General features: G+C 45.3%; 1 protein-coding gene across 3 annotated transcripts in view; it reads right to left on the bottom strand.

The window, feature by feature from the left end:
- Positions 1-17524, bottom strand: part of slc44a2 (solute carrier family 44 member 2 (CTL2 blood group)) — a 27882-nt gene extending 10358 nt beyond the window's left edge. For 2 of the 3 annotated variants that reach the window (XM_066664192.1, XM_066664190.1), the window contains exons 1-8: positions 17387-17524; positions 14994-15042; positions 5385-5458; positions 5115-5199; positions 4904-4988; positions 1547-1660; positions 390-450; positions 53-176 (exon numbers count right to left, since the gene is read on the bottom strand). In XM_066664192.1, the coding sequence (XP_066520289.1) occupies positions 53-176; positions 390-450; positions 1547-1660; positions 4904-4988; positions 5115-5199; positions 5385-5458; positions 14994-15042; positions 17387-17417 (623 nt within the window). In that variant the 5' untranslated portion in view covers positions 17418-17524. Of the gene's footprint in view, positions 1-52; positions 177-389; positions 451-1546; positions 1661-4903; positions 4989-5114; positions 5200-5384; positions 5459-14993; positions 15043-15221; positions 15304-17386 lie in introns of those variants that run through there. The other variant, XM_066664191.1, reaches the window with a different exon arrangement.
- Positions 17525-18299: the final 775 nt, after the last annotated feature.

Here is an 18299-nt window from a genome sequence, read left to right on the forward strand (position 1 = left end):
TCACTAACACACACACACACACACTCACATATTCTCACACACACAAACTGACTTTGATGCCTCCAGGAGGTCAGTGACGTTTAAGCTGCTGTTGGTTCCATAACTGAAAGTTGTTTTGTTGCCGATTACAGACACACCCCTCTTCGTCTCCACAGCTGGGAGACACCTGCGGGTAACTACACACACACACACACACACACACAAACAAACACAAATGCACACACACACATTAGAAATTCTGAGGACCACCAAAATATCCTCACTGTAGCACAAAATGGAGATACCTCTAACCCTGCGCGAATATCTGGTCCTCAAACATATGAAAACATGGCCCCCCAACACACACACACACACACACACACACACACACAAAACAGTGCAGAACTCACAGGGCCTGCTGGGAATGATCAGAGACGGACACAACCCTTGACTCAGGATCAAAGGAGCAATCTGCAATAAAACAAACAAACAAATGAAAACGCAGCTCATTATTTAGCAATGATGTGTGTAGCGCAGTTTGTACTACACTACTACATACGCTACACACTAGCGCCCCCCAATGATGAGTAATAGCAATGACTGGAGTGGAAACATGAAAACGAGTGATGTCTAGCCACAGATCCTGTATTAACATTAAAACACCACCATTATTAATTCTGAATCAGTGTTCGTGATTCTGAGTTAGTGTCAGTGTTAGTGATTCTGAGTCAGTGTCAGTGTTAGTGATTTTGAGTTAGTGTCAGTGATTCTGAGTCAGTGTTAGTGATTCTGAGGCAATGCCATTGTTAGTGATTCTAAGTCAGTGTCAGTGTTAGTGATTCTGAGTCAGTGTCAGTGTTAGTGATTCTGAGTTAGTGTCAGTGTCAGTGATTCTGAGTTAGTGTCAGTATTAGTGATTCTGAGTCACTGTCAGTGTTAGTGATTCTGAGTTAGTGTCAGTATTAGTGATTCTGAGTCACTGTCAGTGTTAGTGATTCTGAGTCAGTGTCAGTGATTTTGAGTTAGTGTCAGTGTCAGTGATTCTGAGTCAGTGTTAGTGATTCTGAGGCAATGCCATTGTTAGTGATTCTAAGTCAGTGTCAGTGTTAGTGATTCTGAGTCAGTGTCAGTGTTAGTGATTCTGAGTCAGTGTCAGTGTTAGAGATTCTGAGTCAGTGTCAGTGTTAGTGATTCTGAGTCAGTGTCAGTGTTAGTGATTCTGAGTCAGTGTCAGTGTTAGTGATTCTGAGCCAATGTCGTTGTTAGTGATTCTGAGTCAGTGTCAGTGTTAGTGATTCTGAGCCAGTGTCAGTGATTCTGAGCCAGTGTCAGTGATTCTGAGCCAATGTCATTGTTAGTGATTCTGAGTCAGTGTCAGTGTTAGTGATTCTGAGTCAGTGTCAGTGTTAGTGATTCTGAGTCAGTGTCAGTGTTAGAGATTCTGAGTCAGTATCATTCAGTGATTCTGAGTCAGTATCAGTGAGTGATTCTGAGTCAGTGTCAGTCAGTGATTCTAAGTCAGTATCAGTCAGTGATTATGAGTCAGTGCAGTGTGACTGTAACTGACCTGTGTGATGTCCACGCCCTCTTTGCAGAACTGTGTGTAATATTCAAGATCGTCTTGGTTCTTCATGGCCTTCAGCAGTGTCAGGAACCTGTCTGGACATTTCTCCACACAGATCTACACACACACACACACACACACATGCACCCACCATTTCTGACTGTGGTAGTCAGGCTAGAGAAGACTCGGTAATTCGGGTGTTCTTTTTCATGGAGGGGTAATTACCTGTGTGGTGGGGTAATAAGTGTAGAGGGGTAATTACTTGTGGGGTGGAGTAATAACAGTGGAGGGGTAAATACCTGGGTGGTGGAGTAATAACAGTGGAGGGGTAAATACCTGTGTGGTGGGGTAATAAGAGTGGAGGGGTAATTACCTGGGTGGTGGGGTAATAAGAGTGGAGGATTAATTACCTGGGTGATGGGGTAATAAGGGTGGAGGGGTAATTACCTGGGTGGTGGGGTAATAAGAGTGGAGGGGTAATTACCTGGGTGGTGGGGTAATAAGAGTGGAGGGGTAATTACCTGGGTGGTGGGGTAATAAGGGTGGAGGGGTAATTACCTGTGTGGTGGGGTAATAAGGGTGGAGGGCTAATTACTTGTGGGGTGGGGTAATAAGGGTTGAGGGATAATTACCTGGGTGGAGGAGTAATTACCTGGGTGGAGGGGTAATTACCTGGGTGGAGGGGCAATTACCTGGCTGGAGGGGTAATAAGTGTGGAGGGGTAATTACCTGGCTGGAGGGGTAATAAGGGTGGAGGGGTAATTACCTGTGTGGTGGGGTAATAAGGGTGGATGGGTAGGTACCTGGGTGGAGGTGTAATAAGGGTGGAGGGGTAATTACCTGGATGGTGGGGTAATAAGGGTGGAGGGGTAATTACCTGGATGGTGGGGTAATAAGGGTGGAGGGGTAATTACCTGGGTGGTGGGGTAATAACGGTGGAGGGGTAATTACCTGTGAGGTGGGGTAATAAGGGTGGAGTGGTAATTACCTGTGTGGTGGGGTAATAAGGGTGGAGGGGTAATTACCTTTGTGGTGGGGTAATAAGGGTGGAGGGGTAATTACCTGGGTTGTGGGGTAATAACAGTGTAGGGGTAATTACCTGTGTGGTGGGGTAATAAGGGTGGAGGGGTAATTACCTGTTTGGTGGGGTAATAACGGTGGAGTGGTAATTACCTGTGTGGTGGGGTAATAAGGGTGGAGGGGTAAATACCTGGGTGGTGGGGAAATAAGTGTAGAGGGGTAATTACCTGTGTGGTGGGGTAATAAGGGTGGAGGGGTAATTACCTGTGTGGTGGGGTAATAACGGTGGAGGGGTAATTACCTGTGTGGTGGGGTAATAAGGGTGGAGGGGTAATTACCTGGGTGGTGGGGAAATAAGTGTGGAGGGGTAATTACCTGGGTGAAGGGGTAATTACCTGGGTGGTGGGGTAATAAGTGTGGAGGGGTAATTACCTGGGTGTGGGGTAATAACGGTGAAGGGGTAATTACCTGGGTGGTGGGGTAATAAGGGTGGAGGGGTAATTACCTGGCTGGAGGGGTAATAAGGGTGGAGGGGTAATTACCTGTGTGGTGGGGTAATAAGGGTGGAGGGGTAATTACCTGGCTGGAGGGGTAATAAGGGTGGAGGGGTAATTACCTGTGTGGTGGGGTAATAAGGGTGGAGGGGTAATTACCTGTGTGGTGGGGTAATAAGGGTGGAGGTGTAATTACCTGTGTGGTGGGGTAATAAGGGTGGAGGTGTAATTACCTGGCTGGAGGGGTAATAAGGGTGGAGGGGTAATTACCTGGGTGGAGGGTTAATAAGGGTGGAGGGGTAATTACCTGGGTGGAGGGGTAATTACCTGTGTGGTAGGGTAATAAGGGTGGAGGGGTAATTACCTGGGTGGAGCGTTAATAAGGGTGGAGGGGTAATTACCTGGGTGGAGCGTTAATAAGGGTGGAGGGGTAATTACCTGTGTGGTGGGGTAATAAGGGTGGAGGGGTAATTACCTGGCTGGAGGGGTAATAAGGGTGGAGGGGTAATTACCTGTGTGGTGGGGTAATAAGGGTGGAGGGGTAATTACCTGTGTGGTGGGGTAATAAGGGTGGAGGTGTAATTACCTGTGTGGTGGGGTAATAAGGGTGGAGGTGTAATTACCTGGCTGGAGGGGTAATAAGGGTGGAGGGGTTATTACCTGGGTGGAGGGGTAATTACCTGTGTGGTGGGGTAATAAGGGTGGAGGGGTAATTACCTGGGTGGAAGGTTAATAAGGTTGGAGGGGTAATTACCTGTGTGGTGGGGTAATAAGGGTGGAGGGGTAATTACCTGGCTGGAGGGGTAATAAGGGTGGAGGGGTAATTACCTGGGTGGAGCGTTAATAAGGGTGGAGGGGTAATTACCTGTGTGGTGGGGTAATAACCTGGGTGGAGGGTTAATAAGGGTGGAGGGGTAATTACCTGGGTGGAGGGTTAATAAGTGTGGAGGGGTAATTACCTGTGTGGAGGGGTAATAAGGGTGGAGGGGTAAATACCTGGGTGGAGGATTAATAAGGGTGGAGGGGTAATTACCTGTGTGGTGGGGTAATAAGGGTGGAGGGATAATTACCTGGCTGGAGGGGTAATAAGGGTGGAGGGGTAATTACCTGGGTGGAGCATTAATAAGGGTGGAGGGGTAATTACCTGTGTGGTTGGGTAATAAGTGTGGAGGGGTAATTACCTGGGTGGAGGGTTAATAAGGGTGGAGGGGTAATTACCTGGGTGGAGGGTTAATAAGTGTGGAGGGGTAATTACCTGTGTGGAGGGGTAATAAGGGTGGAGGGGTAAATACCTGGGTGGAGGATTAATAAGGGTGGAGGGGTAATTACCTGTGTGGTGGGGTAATAAGGGTGGAGGGGTAATTACCTGGCTGGAGGGGTAATAAGGGTGGAGGGGTAATTACCTTGGTGGAGCGTTAATAAGGGTGGAGGGGTAATTACCTTTGTGGTGGGGTAATAAGTGTGGAGGGATAATTACCTGGGTGGAGGGTTAATAAGGGTGGAGGGGTAATTACCTGTGTGGTGGGGTAATAAGTGTGGAGGGGTAATTACCTGGGTGGCGGGTTAATAAGGGTGGAGGGGTAATTACCTGTGTGGTGGGGTAATAAGTGTGGAGGGGTAATTACCTGGGTGGAGCGTTAATAAGGGTGGAGGGGTAATTACCTGTGTGGTGGGGTAATAAGGGTGGAGGGGTAATTACCTGTGTTGTAGGGTAATAAGGGTGGAGGGGTAATTACCTGGGTGGGGGGTTAATAAGGGTGGAGGGGTAATTACCTGTGTGGTAGGGTAATAAGGGTGGAGGGGTAATTACCTGGGTGTGGGGTAATAAGGGTGGAGGGGTAATTACCTGGGTGGTGGGACACTGGAACTCCAGCAGAACCAGAGGACTGGCACATTTCATAATGTTAAAATAGAACAACAGAGGCTTCTTCCTGCAACACACACACACACACACACACACACACACACACACAACACACACACACACACACAACAGGGTTCAAGCTGGGTAAACCCATTTAAAGTGTGTGTGTGTGTGTGTGTGTGTCTGTACATACTCTAGAGGGGTCCCAATCTGACCACAGAACTGCCCCCTGCTGTCAGTTGGGTAAAGCACCTTCCTCGGATCGCCCTGAGACCACGCTGAGAGAGAGAGAGAGAGAGAGAGAGAGAGAGAGAGAGAGAGAGAGAGAGAGAGAAAGAGAGAAAATCAGTGGACCTGAGGCTTATCTTAATGTTTTGGCTCGCTTGGGTGTGTGTGTGTGTGTGTGTGTGTGTGTGTACAGAGAGAGAGGGATGTTTTAGTTCACAGTGGTGTAGATACTTACCCAAAAGTCCCACTGCAAAGTACCCCAGCAGACCCAACACAAACAGCACACAGCAGATCACATCAGTACAGCCCCTACACACACACACACACACACACACACACCAAAAACACATATAAATCAGAACTGATTCAAACTAGACTTGCATTAGAAAAAGCTGTTGTAGTACACCATTCTACACAGATACTCACCGTTCTACACTGATACACACTGTTCTACACCGATACACACTGTTCCACACCGATACACACCGTTCTACACCGATACACACTCTTCTACATGATACACACTGTTCTACACTGATACACACCGTTCCACGCCGATAAAAACTGTTCTACACCGATACACACCGCTCCACACAATACACACCATTCTACACCGATACATACACTTCTACACCGATACACACCGTTCTACACAAATACACAGCGTTCTACACCGATACACACCGTTTCTTAACCGATACACATCGTTCTACACCAATACACACTGGTCAACACCAATACACACCATTACACACTGATACACACCATTATACACCAATACACACTGTTTTATACCGATACACACTGTTCTACACCAATACACACTGTTCTACACCTATACACACCGTTCTACACCGATACACACTGTTCTACACTGATATACACCATTTTACACAGATACATATTGTTCTACACCGATACACACTGTTCCACACGATACACACCGTTCTACACCAATACACACTCTTCTACAACAATACACATCGTTCTACACAGTTACACACCGTCCCACATGATACACACCGTTCTACACCGATACACACTCTTCTACACCGATACACACCGTTCTACACTGATACTCGCAGTTCCACACTGATAAAAAACGTTCTACATCGATACACACCGTTCTTCACAAATACACACGGTTCCACACAATACATACCGTTCTACACCGATACACACAGTTCTACACCCATACACACCGCTCCACACAATACACACCATTCTACACCGATACACACAGTTCTACACCAATACACACTCTTCTACACCGATACACACCATTCTACACAGATACACACCATTCTACACCGATACACACTCTTCTACACCGATACACACCCTTCTACACCGATACACACCGTTTCTTAACTGATACACACCGTTCTACACCAATACACACTGGTCAACAACGATACACACCGTTACACACTGATACACACTGTTCTACACAGATACACACCGTTCCACTCAATACACACCGTTCTACAGCGATACACACCATTTCTTAACCGATATACACCATTCTACACCTATACACACCGTTCTACACCTATACACACCGTTCTACACCGATACACACCGTTCTAGACAGATACACACCGTTCCACATGATACACATCGTTCTACCCCGATACACACCATTTCTTAACCGATACACACCACTCTACACTGATACACACCGCTTCTTAACCAATACACACTGTTCTACACCGATACATACCGTTCTACACCGATACACACTGGTCTACACAGATACACACCATTATACACCGATACACACTGGTCTACACAGATACACACCATTATACACCGATACACACTGTTCTACACTGATAGACACCTTTCCTTAACCGATACACACCATTCTACACCAATACACACCGTTCCACACTGATATACACCATTTTACACAGATACATATTGTTCTACACCGATACACACTGTTCCACACGATACACACCGTTCTACACCAATACACACTCTTCTACAACAATACACACCGTTCTACACAGTTACACACCGTCCCACATGATACACACCGTTCTACACCGATACACACTCTTCTACACCGATACACACCGTTCTACACTGATACTCGCAGTTCCACACTGATAAAAAACGTTCTACATCGATACACACCGTTCTTCACAAATACACACGGTTCCACACGATACATACCGTTCTACACCGATACACACAGTTCTACACCCATACACACCGCTCCACACAATACACACCATTCTACACCGATACACACAGTTCTACACCAATACACACCATTCTACATCGATACACACTCTTCTACACCGATACACACCATTCTACACAGATACACACCATTCTACACCGATACACACTCTTCTACACCGATACAAACCGTTCTACACCGATACACACTGGTCAACAACGATACACACCGTTACACACTGATACACACTGTTCTACACAGATACACACCGTTCCACTTAATACACACCGTTCTACACCGATACACACCGTTCTAGACAGATACACACCGTTCCACATGATACACATCGTTCTACCCCGATACACACCATTTCTTAACCGATACACACCGCTCTACACTGATACACACCGCTTCTTAACCAATACACACTGTTCTACACCGATACATACCGTTCTACACCGATACACACTGGTCTACACAGATACACACCATTATACACCGATACACACTGGTCTACACAGATACACACCATTATACACCGATACACACTTTTCTACACTGATAGACACCATTATACAACAATACACACTGTTCTACACTGATAGACACTGTTTTACACCAATACACACACAGTTCTACACAGATAGACAACGTTCTACACCGATACACACTGTTCTACACTGATACACACCGTTCTACACCGATACACACTGTTCTACACTGATAGACACTGTTATACACCAATGCACACCATTCTACACCGATACACACTGTTCTACACCAATACACATCGTTCTACACCGATACATACTGTTCTACACCGATACACACCGTTCTACACTGATAGACACTGTTCTACACCAATACACACACTGTTCTACATCGATAGACAACATTCTACACCGATATACACCGTTCTACACTGATACACACCGTTCTACACAGATACACACCGTTCCACACAATACACACCGTTCTACACCAATACACACCATTTCTTAACCAATACACACCGTTCTACACCGATACAAACCATTTCTGAACTGATACACACCGTTCTACACCGATACCCACCGTTTCTTAACCAATGCACACTGTTCTACATTGATACACACCGTTCTACACCGATACACACTGGTCTACACAGATACACACCATTATACACCGATACACACTGTTCTACACTGATAGACACCATTATACACCAATACACACTGTTCTACACCGATACAGAACCGTTCTACACTGATAGACACTGTTCTACACCAATACACACACTGTTCTACACAGATAGACAACGTTCTACACTGATAGACACTGTTCTACACCAATACACACACTGTTCTACACAGATAGACAACGTTCTACACTGATAGACACTGTTCTACACCAATACACACACTGTTCTACACAGACAACGTTCTACACCGACACACACTGTTCTACACTGATAGACACTGTTATACACCAATACACACCATTCTACACGGATACACACTGTTCTACACCGATACACATGGTTCTACACCAATACACACTGTTCTACACCGATACACACTGTTCCACACCGTTCCACACCGATACACACTCTTCTACACCAATACACACCGTTCTACACCGATACACACCGTTCTACACCGATACACACCTTTCCTTAATCGATACACACCAATACACACTGGTCAACACCAATACACACCGTTACACACTGATACACACTGTTCTACACAGATACACACTGTTCTAAACCGATACACACTCTTCTACAACAATACACACCGTTCTACACAGTTACACACCGTCCCACATGATACACACCGTTCTACACCGATACACACCGTTCTACACTGATACTCGCAGTTCCACACTGATAAAAAACGTTCTACATCGATACACACCGTTCTTCACAAATACACACGGTTCCACACGATACATACCGTTCTACACCAATACACACAGTTCTACACCCATACACACCACTCCACACAATACACACCATTCTACACCGATACACACAGTTCTACACCAATATACACCATTCTACATCGATACACACTCTTCTACACCGATACACACCATTCTACACAGATACACACCATTCTACACCGATACACACTCTTCTACACCGATACACACCGTTCTACACCGATACACACTGGTCAACAACGATACACACCGTTATACACTGATACACACTGTTCTACACAGATACACACCGTTCCACTTAATACACACCGTTCTACAACGATACACACCATTTCTTAACCGATATACACCGTTCTACACCTATACACACCGTTCTACACCGATACACACCGTTCTACACCGATACACACCGTTCTAGACAGATACACACCGTTCCACATGATACACATTGTTCTACCCCGATACACACCATTTCTTAACCGATACACACCGCTCTACACCGATACACACCGCTTCTTAACCAATACACACTGTTCTACACCGATACATACCGTTCTACACCGATACACACTGGTCTACACAGATACACACCATTATACACTGATACACACTGGTCTACACAGATACACACCATTATACACCGATACACACTGTTCTACACTGATAGACACCATTATACACCAATACACACTGTTCTACACTGATAGACACTGTTTTACACCAATACACACACAGTTCTACACAGATAGACAACGTTCTACACCGATACACACTGTTCTACACTGATACACACCGTTCTACACCGATACACACTGTTCTACACTGATAGACACTGTTATACACCAATGCACACCATTCTACACCGATACACACTGTTCTACACCAATACACATCGTTCTACACCGATACATACTGTTCTACACCGATACACACCGTTCTACACTGATAGACACTGTTCTACACCAATACACACACTGTTCTACATCGATAGACAACATTCTACACCGATATACACCGTTCTACACTGATACACACCGTTCTACACAGATACACACCGTTCCACACAATACACACAGTTCTACACCAATACACACCATTACTTAACCGATACACACCGTTCTACACCGATACACACCATTTCTGAACTGATACACACCGTTCTACACCGATACCCACCGTTTCTTAACCAATGCACACTGTTCTACATTGATACACACCGTTCTACACCGATACACACTGGTCTACACAGATACACACCATTATACACCGATACACACTGTTCTACACTGATAGACACCATTATACACCAATACACACTGTTCTACACCGATACAGAACCGTTCTACACTGATAGACACTGTTCTACACCAATACACACACTGTTCTACACAGATAGACAACGTTCTACACTGATAGACACTGTTCTACACCAATACACACACTATTCTACACAGATAGACAAATTTTCTACACCGACACACACTGTTCTACACTGATAGACACTGTTATACACCAATACACACCATTCTACACGGATACACACTGTTCTACACCGATACACATGGTTCTACACCGATACACACTGTTCTACACCGATACACACTGTTCCACACCGTTCCACACCGATACACACTCTTCTACACCAATACACACCGTTCTACACCGATACACACCGTTCTACACCGATACACACCTTTCCTTAATCGATACACACCAATACACACTGGTCAACACCAATACACACCGTTACACACTGATACACACTGTTCTACACAGATACACACTGTTCTAAACTGATACACACTCTTCTACAACAATACACACCGTTCTACACAGTTACACACCGTCCCACATGATACACACCGTTCTACACCGATACACACTCTTCTACACCGATACACACCGTTCTACACTGATACTCGCAGTTCCACACTGATAAAAAACGTTCTACATCGATACACACCGTTCTTCACAAATACACACGGTTCTACATGATACATACCGTTCTACACCGATACACACAGTTCTACACCCATACACACCGCTACACACAATACACACAGTTCTACACCAATACACACCATTCTACATCGATACACACTCTTCTACACCGATACACACCATTCTACACAGATACACACCATTCTACACAGATACACACCATTCTACACCGATACACACTCTTCTACACCGATACACACCGTTCTACACCGATACACACCGTTTCTTAACTGATACACACCGTTCTACACCAATACACACTGGTCAACAACGATACACACCGTTACACACTGATACACACTGTTCTACACAGATACACACCGTTCCACTCAATACACACCGTTCTACACCTATACACACCGTTCTACACCGATACACACCGTTCTACACCGATACACACCGTTCTAGACAGATACACACCGTTCCACATGATACACATCGTTCTACCCCGATACACACCATTTCTTAACCGATACACACCGCTCTACACTGATACACACCGCTTCTTAACCAATACACACTGTTCTACACCGATACATACCGTTCTACACCGATACACACTGGTCTACACAGATACACACCATTATACACCGATACACACTGGTCTACACAGATACACACCATTATACACCGACACACACTGTTCTACATTGATATACACCGTTCCACACTGATATACACCATTTTACACAGATACATATTGTTCTACACCGATACACACTATTCCACACGATACACACCGTTCTACACCAATACACACTCTTCTACAACAATACACACCGTTCTACACAGTTACACACCGTCCCACATGATACACACCGTTCTACACTGATACACACTCTTCTACACCGATACACACCGTTCTACACTGATACTCGCAGTTCCACACTGATAAAAAACGTTCTACATCGATACACACCGTTCTTCACAAATACACACGGTTCCACACGATACATACCGTTCTACACCGATACACACAGTTCTACACCCATACACACCGCTCCACACAATACACACCGTTTCTTAACTGATACACACCGTTCTACACCAATACACACCATTCTACATCGATACACACCGTTACACACTGATACACACTGTTCTACACAGATACACACCGTTCCACTCAATACACACCGTTCTACAACGATACACACCATTTCTTAACCGATATACACCGTTCTACACCTATACACACCGTTCTACACCTATACACACCGTTCTACACCAATACACACCGTTCTAGACAGATACACACCGTTCCACATGATACACATCGTTCTACCCCGATACACACCATTTCTTAACCGATACACACCACTCTACACTGATACACACCGCTTCTTAACCAATACACACTGTTCTACACCGATACATACCGTTCTACACCGATACACACTGGTCTACACAGATACACACCATTATACACCGATACACACTGGTCTACACAGATACACACCATTATACACCGATACACACTGTTCTACACTGATAGACACCATTATACACCAATACACACTGTTCTACACTGATAGACACTGTTTTACACCAATACACACACAGTTCTACACAGATAGACAACGTTCTACACCGATACACACTGTTCTACACTGATACACACCGTTCTACACCGATACACACTGTTCTACACTGATAGACAATGTTATTCACCAATGCACACCATTCTACACCGATACACACTGTTCTACACCAATACACATCGTTCTACACCGATACATACAGTTCTACACCGATACACACCGTTCTACATTGATACACACCGTTCTACACCAATACACACACTGTTCTACATCGATAGACAACATTCTACACCGATATACACCGTTCTACACTGATACACACCGTTCTACACAGATACACACCGTTCCACACAATACACACCGTTCTACACCAATACACACCATTTCTTAACCGATACACACCGTTCTACACCGATACACACCATTTCTGAACTGATACACACCGTTCTACACCGATACCCACCGTTTCTTAACCAATGCACACTGTTCTACATTGATACACACCGTTCTACACCGATACACACTGGTCTACACAGATACACACCATTATACACCGATACACACTGTTCTACACTGATAGACACCATTATACACCAATACACACTGTTCTACACCGATACAGAACCGTTCTACACTGGTAGACACTGTTCTACACCAATACACACACTGTTCTACACAGATAGACAACGTTCTACACTGATAGACACTGTTCTACACCAATACACACACTGTTCTACACAGATAGACAACGTTCTACACCGACACACACTGTTCTACACTGATAGACACTGTTATACACCAATACACACCATTCTACACGGATACACACTGTTCTACACCGATACACATGGTTCTACACCGATACACACGGTTCTACACCGATACACACTGTTCCACACCGTTCCACACCGATACACACTCTTCTACACCAATACACACGGTTCTACACCGATACACACCGTTCTACACCGATACACACCTTTCCTTAATCGATACACACCAATACACACTGGTCAACACCAATACACACCGTTACACACTGATACACACTGTTCTACACAGATACACACTGTTCTAAACCGATACACACTGTTCTAAACCAATACACACCGTTCTACACAGATACACACCCTTCCACTCAATACACACTGTTCTACACCGATACACACCATTTCTTAACCAATAAACACCGTTCTACACCGATACACACCGTTCTACACAGATACACACCGTTCCACATGATACACACCGTTCTACACCGATACACACCATTTCTGTATCGATACACACCATTCTACACCAATACATACCATTTCTTAACTGATACACACCGTTCTACACCGATACACACCGCTCTACACCGATACACACCGTTTCTTAACCAATGCACACTGTTCTACACTGATACACACCGTTCTACACCGATACACACTGGTCTACACAGATACACAGCATTATACACCGATACACACTGTTCTACACCAATACACAACGTTCTACACTGATACACACCGTTCTACACCGATACACACCGTTCTACACCGATACATACTCTTCTACACCAATACGCACCGTTCTACACAGATACACACCGTTCCACACTGATACACGCCGTTTTACACAGATCCACACCGTTCTACACCGATACACACTGTTCCACATGATACACACCATTCTACATTGATACACACTCTTCTACGCCAATACAGACCGTTCTACACAGATACACACCATTCTACACCGATACACACCGTTCCACATGATACACACTGTTCTATATCAATACACACTCTTCTACGCCAATACAGACCGTTCTACACAGATACACACCATTCTACACCGATACACACCGTTCCACATGATACACACTGTTCTATATCGATACACACCGTTCTACACCTATACACACTGTTCCACATGATACACACCATTCTACACTGATACACACCGTTTCTTAACCGATACACACCGTTCTACACTGATATACAACGTTTCACATCATTCTACACAGCTACACACCGTTTCTTAACCGACACACACCGTTCCACACTGATGCGCACCGTTCTACACAGATACACACCGTTCCACACTGATGCACGCCGTTCTACAGTGATACACACCGTTCTACACTGATACACACTGTTCTACCGTGCTATTAATATCAGTAATATGCTGGAACTCCTACCTGTTGTGGATGGGCCCTTTAAAGTTCGGATCAAATGTCCTTGATTCACCTGCAAACAAACAACGAAACAAACAAACAAACAAACACAGTCAGGTCAGTACAAACTGGTAGCTGAGTTGTGCCCCTGAGCTGGCGGGAGTGTTATGGGCTGAGAGCTGTTACAGTTACAGTGCTGTGGTCAGAGCAGGTTTACAATAATACACACTAACACACACTATACTAACTTACCCTTTAATGTCCTCCTCTCCATCTCTCTCTCTCCTCTTTTTCTCTCATTATCTTCCTGAATCCTGTACTTCTGTCTCTCTGTTTCTGTCTGTATCTGTTCTGTCTGACTCGCTGTTTCTGTCTGTCTCTCTCTGTATAATCAGTAGCTATCTCACCACTTCCTGTCTGAGAGGAAATTGTTGGCTGATGCTGTCTGTGTAGAGATTTGTAATTTAGAAAAAACTGAAAATATTTACATAAACTCTACTACGGCGAAGGCCTCAGAGTGTGCTGGGCTCAAACTTCAATAATAAATTAAAAATATCAGTATGATTTCAGAATGAAATATTAATAGAAGATCAATAAAGATCCAACATGCTGTGGATTGTAACAGCAGCCTGTTTCACAGCACAGCAGCCGTGTAATTATCTTCTATGTTTAGAAATAAACGTGTTACAGAGACGTTCTCCAGCTGCAGCGTGTTTCCGTCTGCAACAGGAACTCAGAACTGTGACGAGACCACATCCATCCGTCTGCAGCAGAACAACAAACTTCACTGACCTGTCTCTCTTTCTCTCTCTCTCTCTCTCTCTCTCTCAGTCTCTCACTCCCACTCTCTCTCTCTCAGTCTCTGACTTTTCCACCAACCCCTGGTTCCTTAGACAATGGCAGCTATTGATGTTCTAGATGTCTGTGTGGTTCCAGATTCCTGAGGGAACACTGCCCTAGTCTCCAGAATTAACCCCTTAATCCTCAGCTCTGATCTTAAACCCAGCTCCGATCTATGTTGACTATAGTGTCAGCGTTTAGCTGGGGAGATCAGACCTGGGGTTTAGACACAGCAGCTGGAGTCAGTGTCAGTGTCTGATTATGACTTATGGCTTTTTTCATGTTGTTGAGGAACTATAACCCACTTCCCTCACACACACACTGCCCCATCACAGTCACCTGTGTGTGTGTGTGGGGGGGGCAGTAATGTTACAGACTCAGTGTGTTACAGTGCATTTTAAGAGCGTTACTGCACTTCATCTTCATCATCGTTATTGTTGTTATTGTTGTTGTTGATGATGATGATGATGTCAGTGATGTGAAGACAGCGAGGCCTGTGTGGGAGTGAGAGAGACAGGAAACAGGAGACAGGAGACAGGAGGCAGAAGACAGGAAGCAGGAGACAGGAGACAGGAGGCAGAAGACAGGAGGCAGGAGGCAGGAGACAGGAGGCAGAAGACAGGAGGCAGGAGGCAGGAGGCAGAAGACAGGAGGCAGGAGACAAGAGACAGGAGACAGGAGGCAGGAAACAGGAGACAGGAGACAGGAGGCAGGAGGCAGGAGACAGGAGGCAGAAGACAGGAGGCAGGAGACAGGAGGCAGGAGGCAGGAAACAGGAGGCAGGAGACAGGAGACAGGAGGCAGAAGACAGGAGACAGGAGGCAGAAGACAGGAGGCAGAAGGCAGGAGACAGGAGGCAGGAGACAGGAGGCAGAAGACAGGAGGCAGAAGACAGGAGGCAGGAGGCAGGATTTAGGAGACAGGAAACAGGAGGCAGAAGACAGGAGACAGGAGATAGGAGGCAGGAAACAGGAGGCAGGATGCAAGAGACAGGAGGCAGGAGACAGGAAATAGGATGCAGGATTTAGGAGACAGGAGGCAGAAGACAGGAGGCAGGAGACAGGAGGCAGGATTTAGGAGACAGGAGACAGGAGATAGGAGGCAGGAAACAGGAGGCAGAAGACAGGAGACAGGAGACAGGAGATAGGAGGCAGGAAACAGGAGGCAGAAGACAGGAGACAGGAGACAGGAGATAGGAGGCAGGAAACAGGAGGCAGGATGCAAGAGACAGGAGACAGGAGGCAGAAGACAGGAGGCAGAAGACAGGAGATAGGAGACAGGCAGCTGCGCAGTGAGACCTAATCTCTCTCTGTGGTTCCCTCTTTATTTGGGTTCCGATCCACACCCTTCTCCATCCATCCCCCCCTCTCTCTCTCTCTCTCTCTCTCTCTCTCTCTCTCTCTCTCTCACACACACACACACACACACACACACACACTCATCTACAGTATCCTCCATGGCTCTCTCTGTTCTCCATCTCTGTCCCCGCCACACCTCTCTCTCTCTCTCTCTCTCTCTATCAAACCAACACCTGCCTCAAATATTCTCGCTCTCTTTGTGTAGTGTTTTGTACTTACCGTATTTGGGTGTTTTCTCCTGCGGTTCCATCTTTCTCCCTCTTTCTCTCTCTCTCTCGCGCGCTCGCTCTGTGTGTTAAATGCTAAATGTGTAGGTGTAGCTCTCCGCTGAACAGCGACTCACACGCTAAGGGAGCAGGGTTGCCAGATTCAAACAAAGCTCAGCTCAAAGCACCGCCCAGTTCACTGTTACAACGTTAAAAAGGCTGTCACACCACTGACTGTAGACCACTGCTGGTCCACCATCGGACCCCTCAGACTACTGTCCTGTACAGGATAGAACTCATTTATAATCTCCTCACACAGAGTTTACATTCACAGAGACTTTTATTCTGGAAAACATACTCATACAGATATTACCAACAACTCTGAGAGAGATAATAATGAGTATAAGCCTGATATAAAATGATTAAATGATAAAAATGTTGACACTGTGCTGATTAAAATTCTTTACTAATCTTATTTATAAAGAATAACAAAAAGAACCTAATGAAGGAAAATAAATGTGAATTGGACTGTGAATGGAAAAGTGCTAAAATGTGGTATTTTGTCTAAAATTCTGTTTAATCAGCAGCGGTCCGTCCAGAAAACACTGTGTAAAACACCAGTGGACCTCCAGCTTTGCCCTCAGTGGGACAACAGTGGTCCGCCGTCTCCGTGCTCTCGGGGGGTTGGGGGTAACTCTCTTTGTAAGCGGTCCACGTGGCCCAAGTGGGGTGGATGGAAATATTTATAATTCCTAATAAACAGGTGACTTTAAAAATGCTGTGCAGTGTTTGAGACCAGTTTGTCTTGACTTCATCAGAACCCCAGCACTGACAGAGGATATGCTTTATTTAATAAAACACTTCACAGATGATTATAACCACATTCTGATTCACTTCACCTCAACATCTACAGCAGCTGCTCCAGT

The sequence above is a fragment of the Hoplias malabaricus genome, chromosome 3 (genome assembly GCF_029633855.1).
Source record: "Hoplias malabaricus isolate fHopMal1 chromosome 3, fHopMal1.hap1, whole genome shotgun sequence".
NCBI classification, from domain to species: Eukaryota; Metazoa; Chordata; class Actinopteri; order Characiformes; family Erythrinidae; genus Hoplias; species Hoplias malabaricus.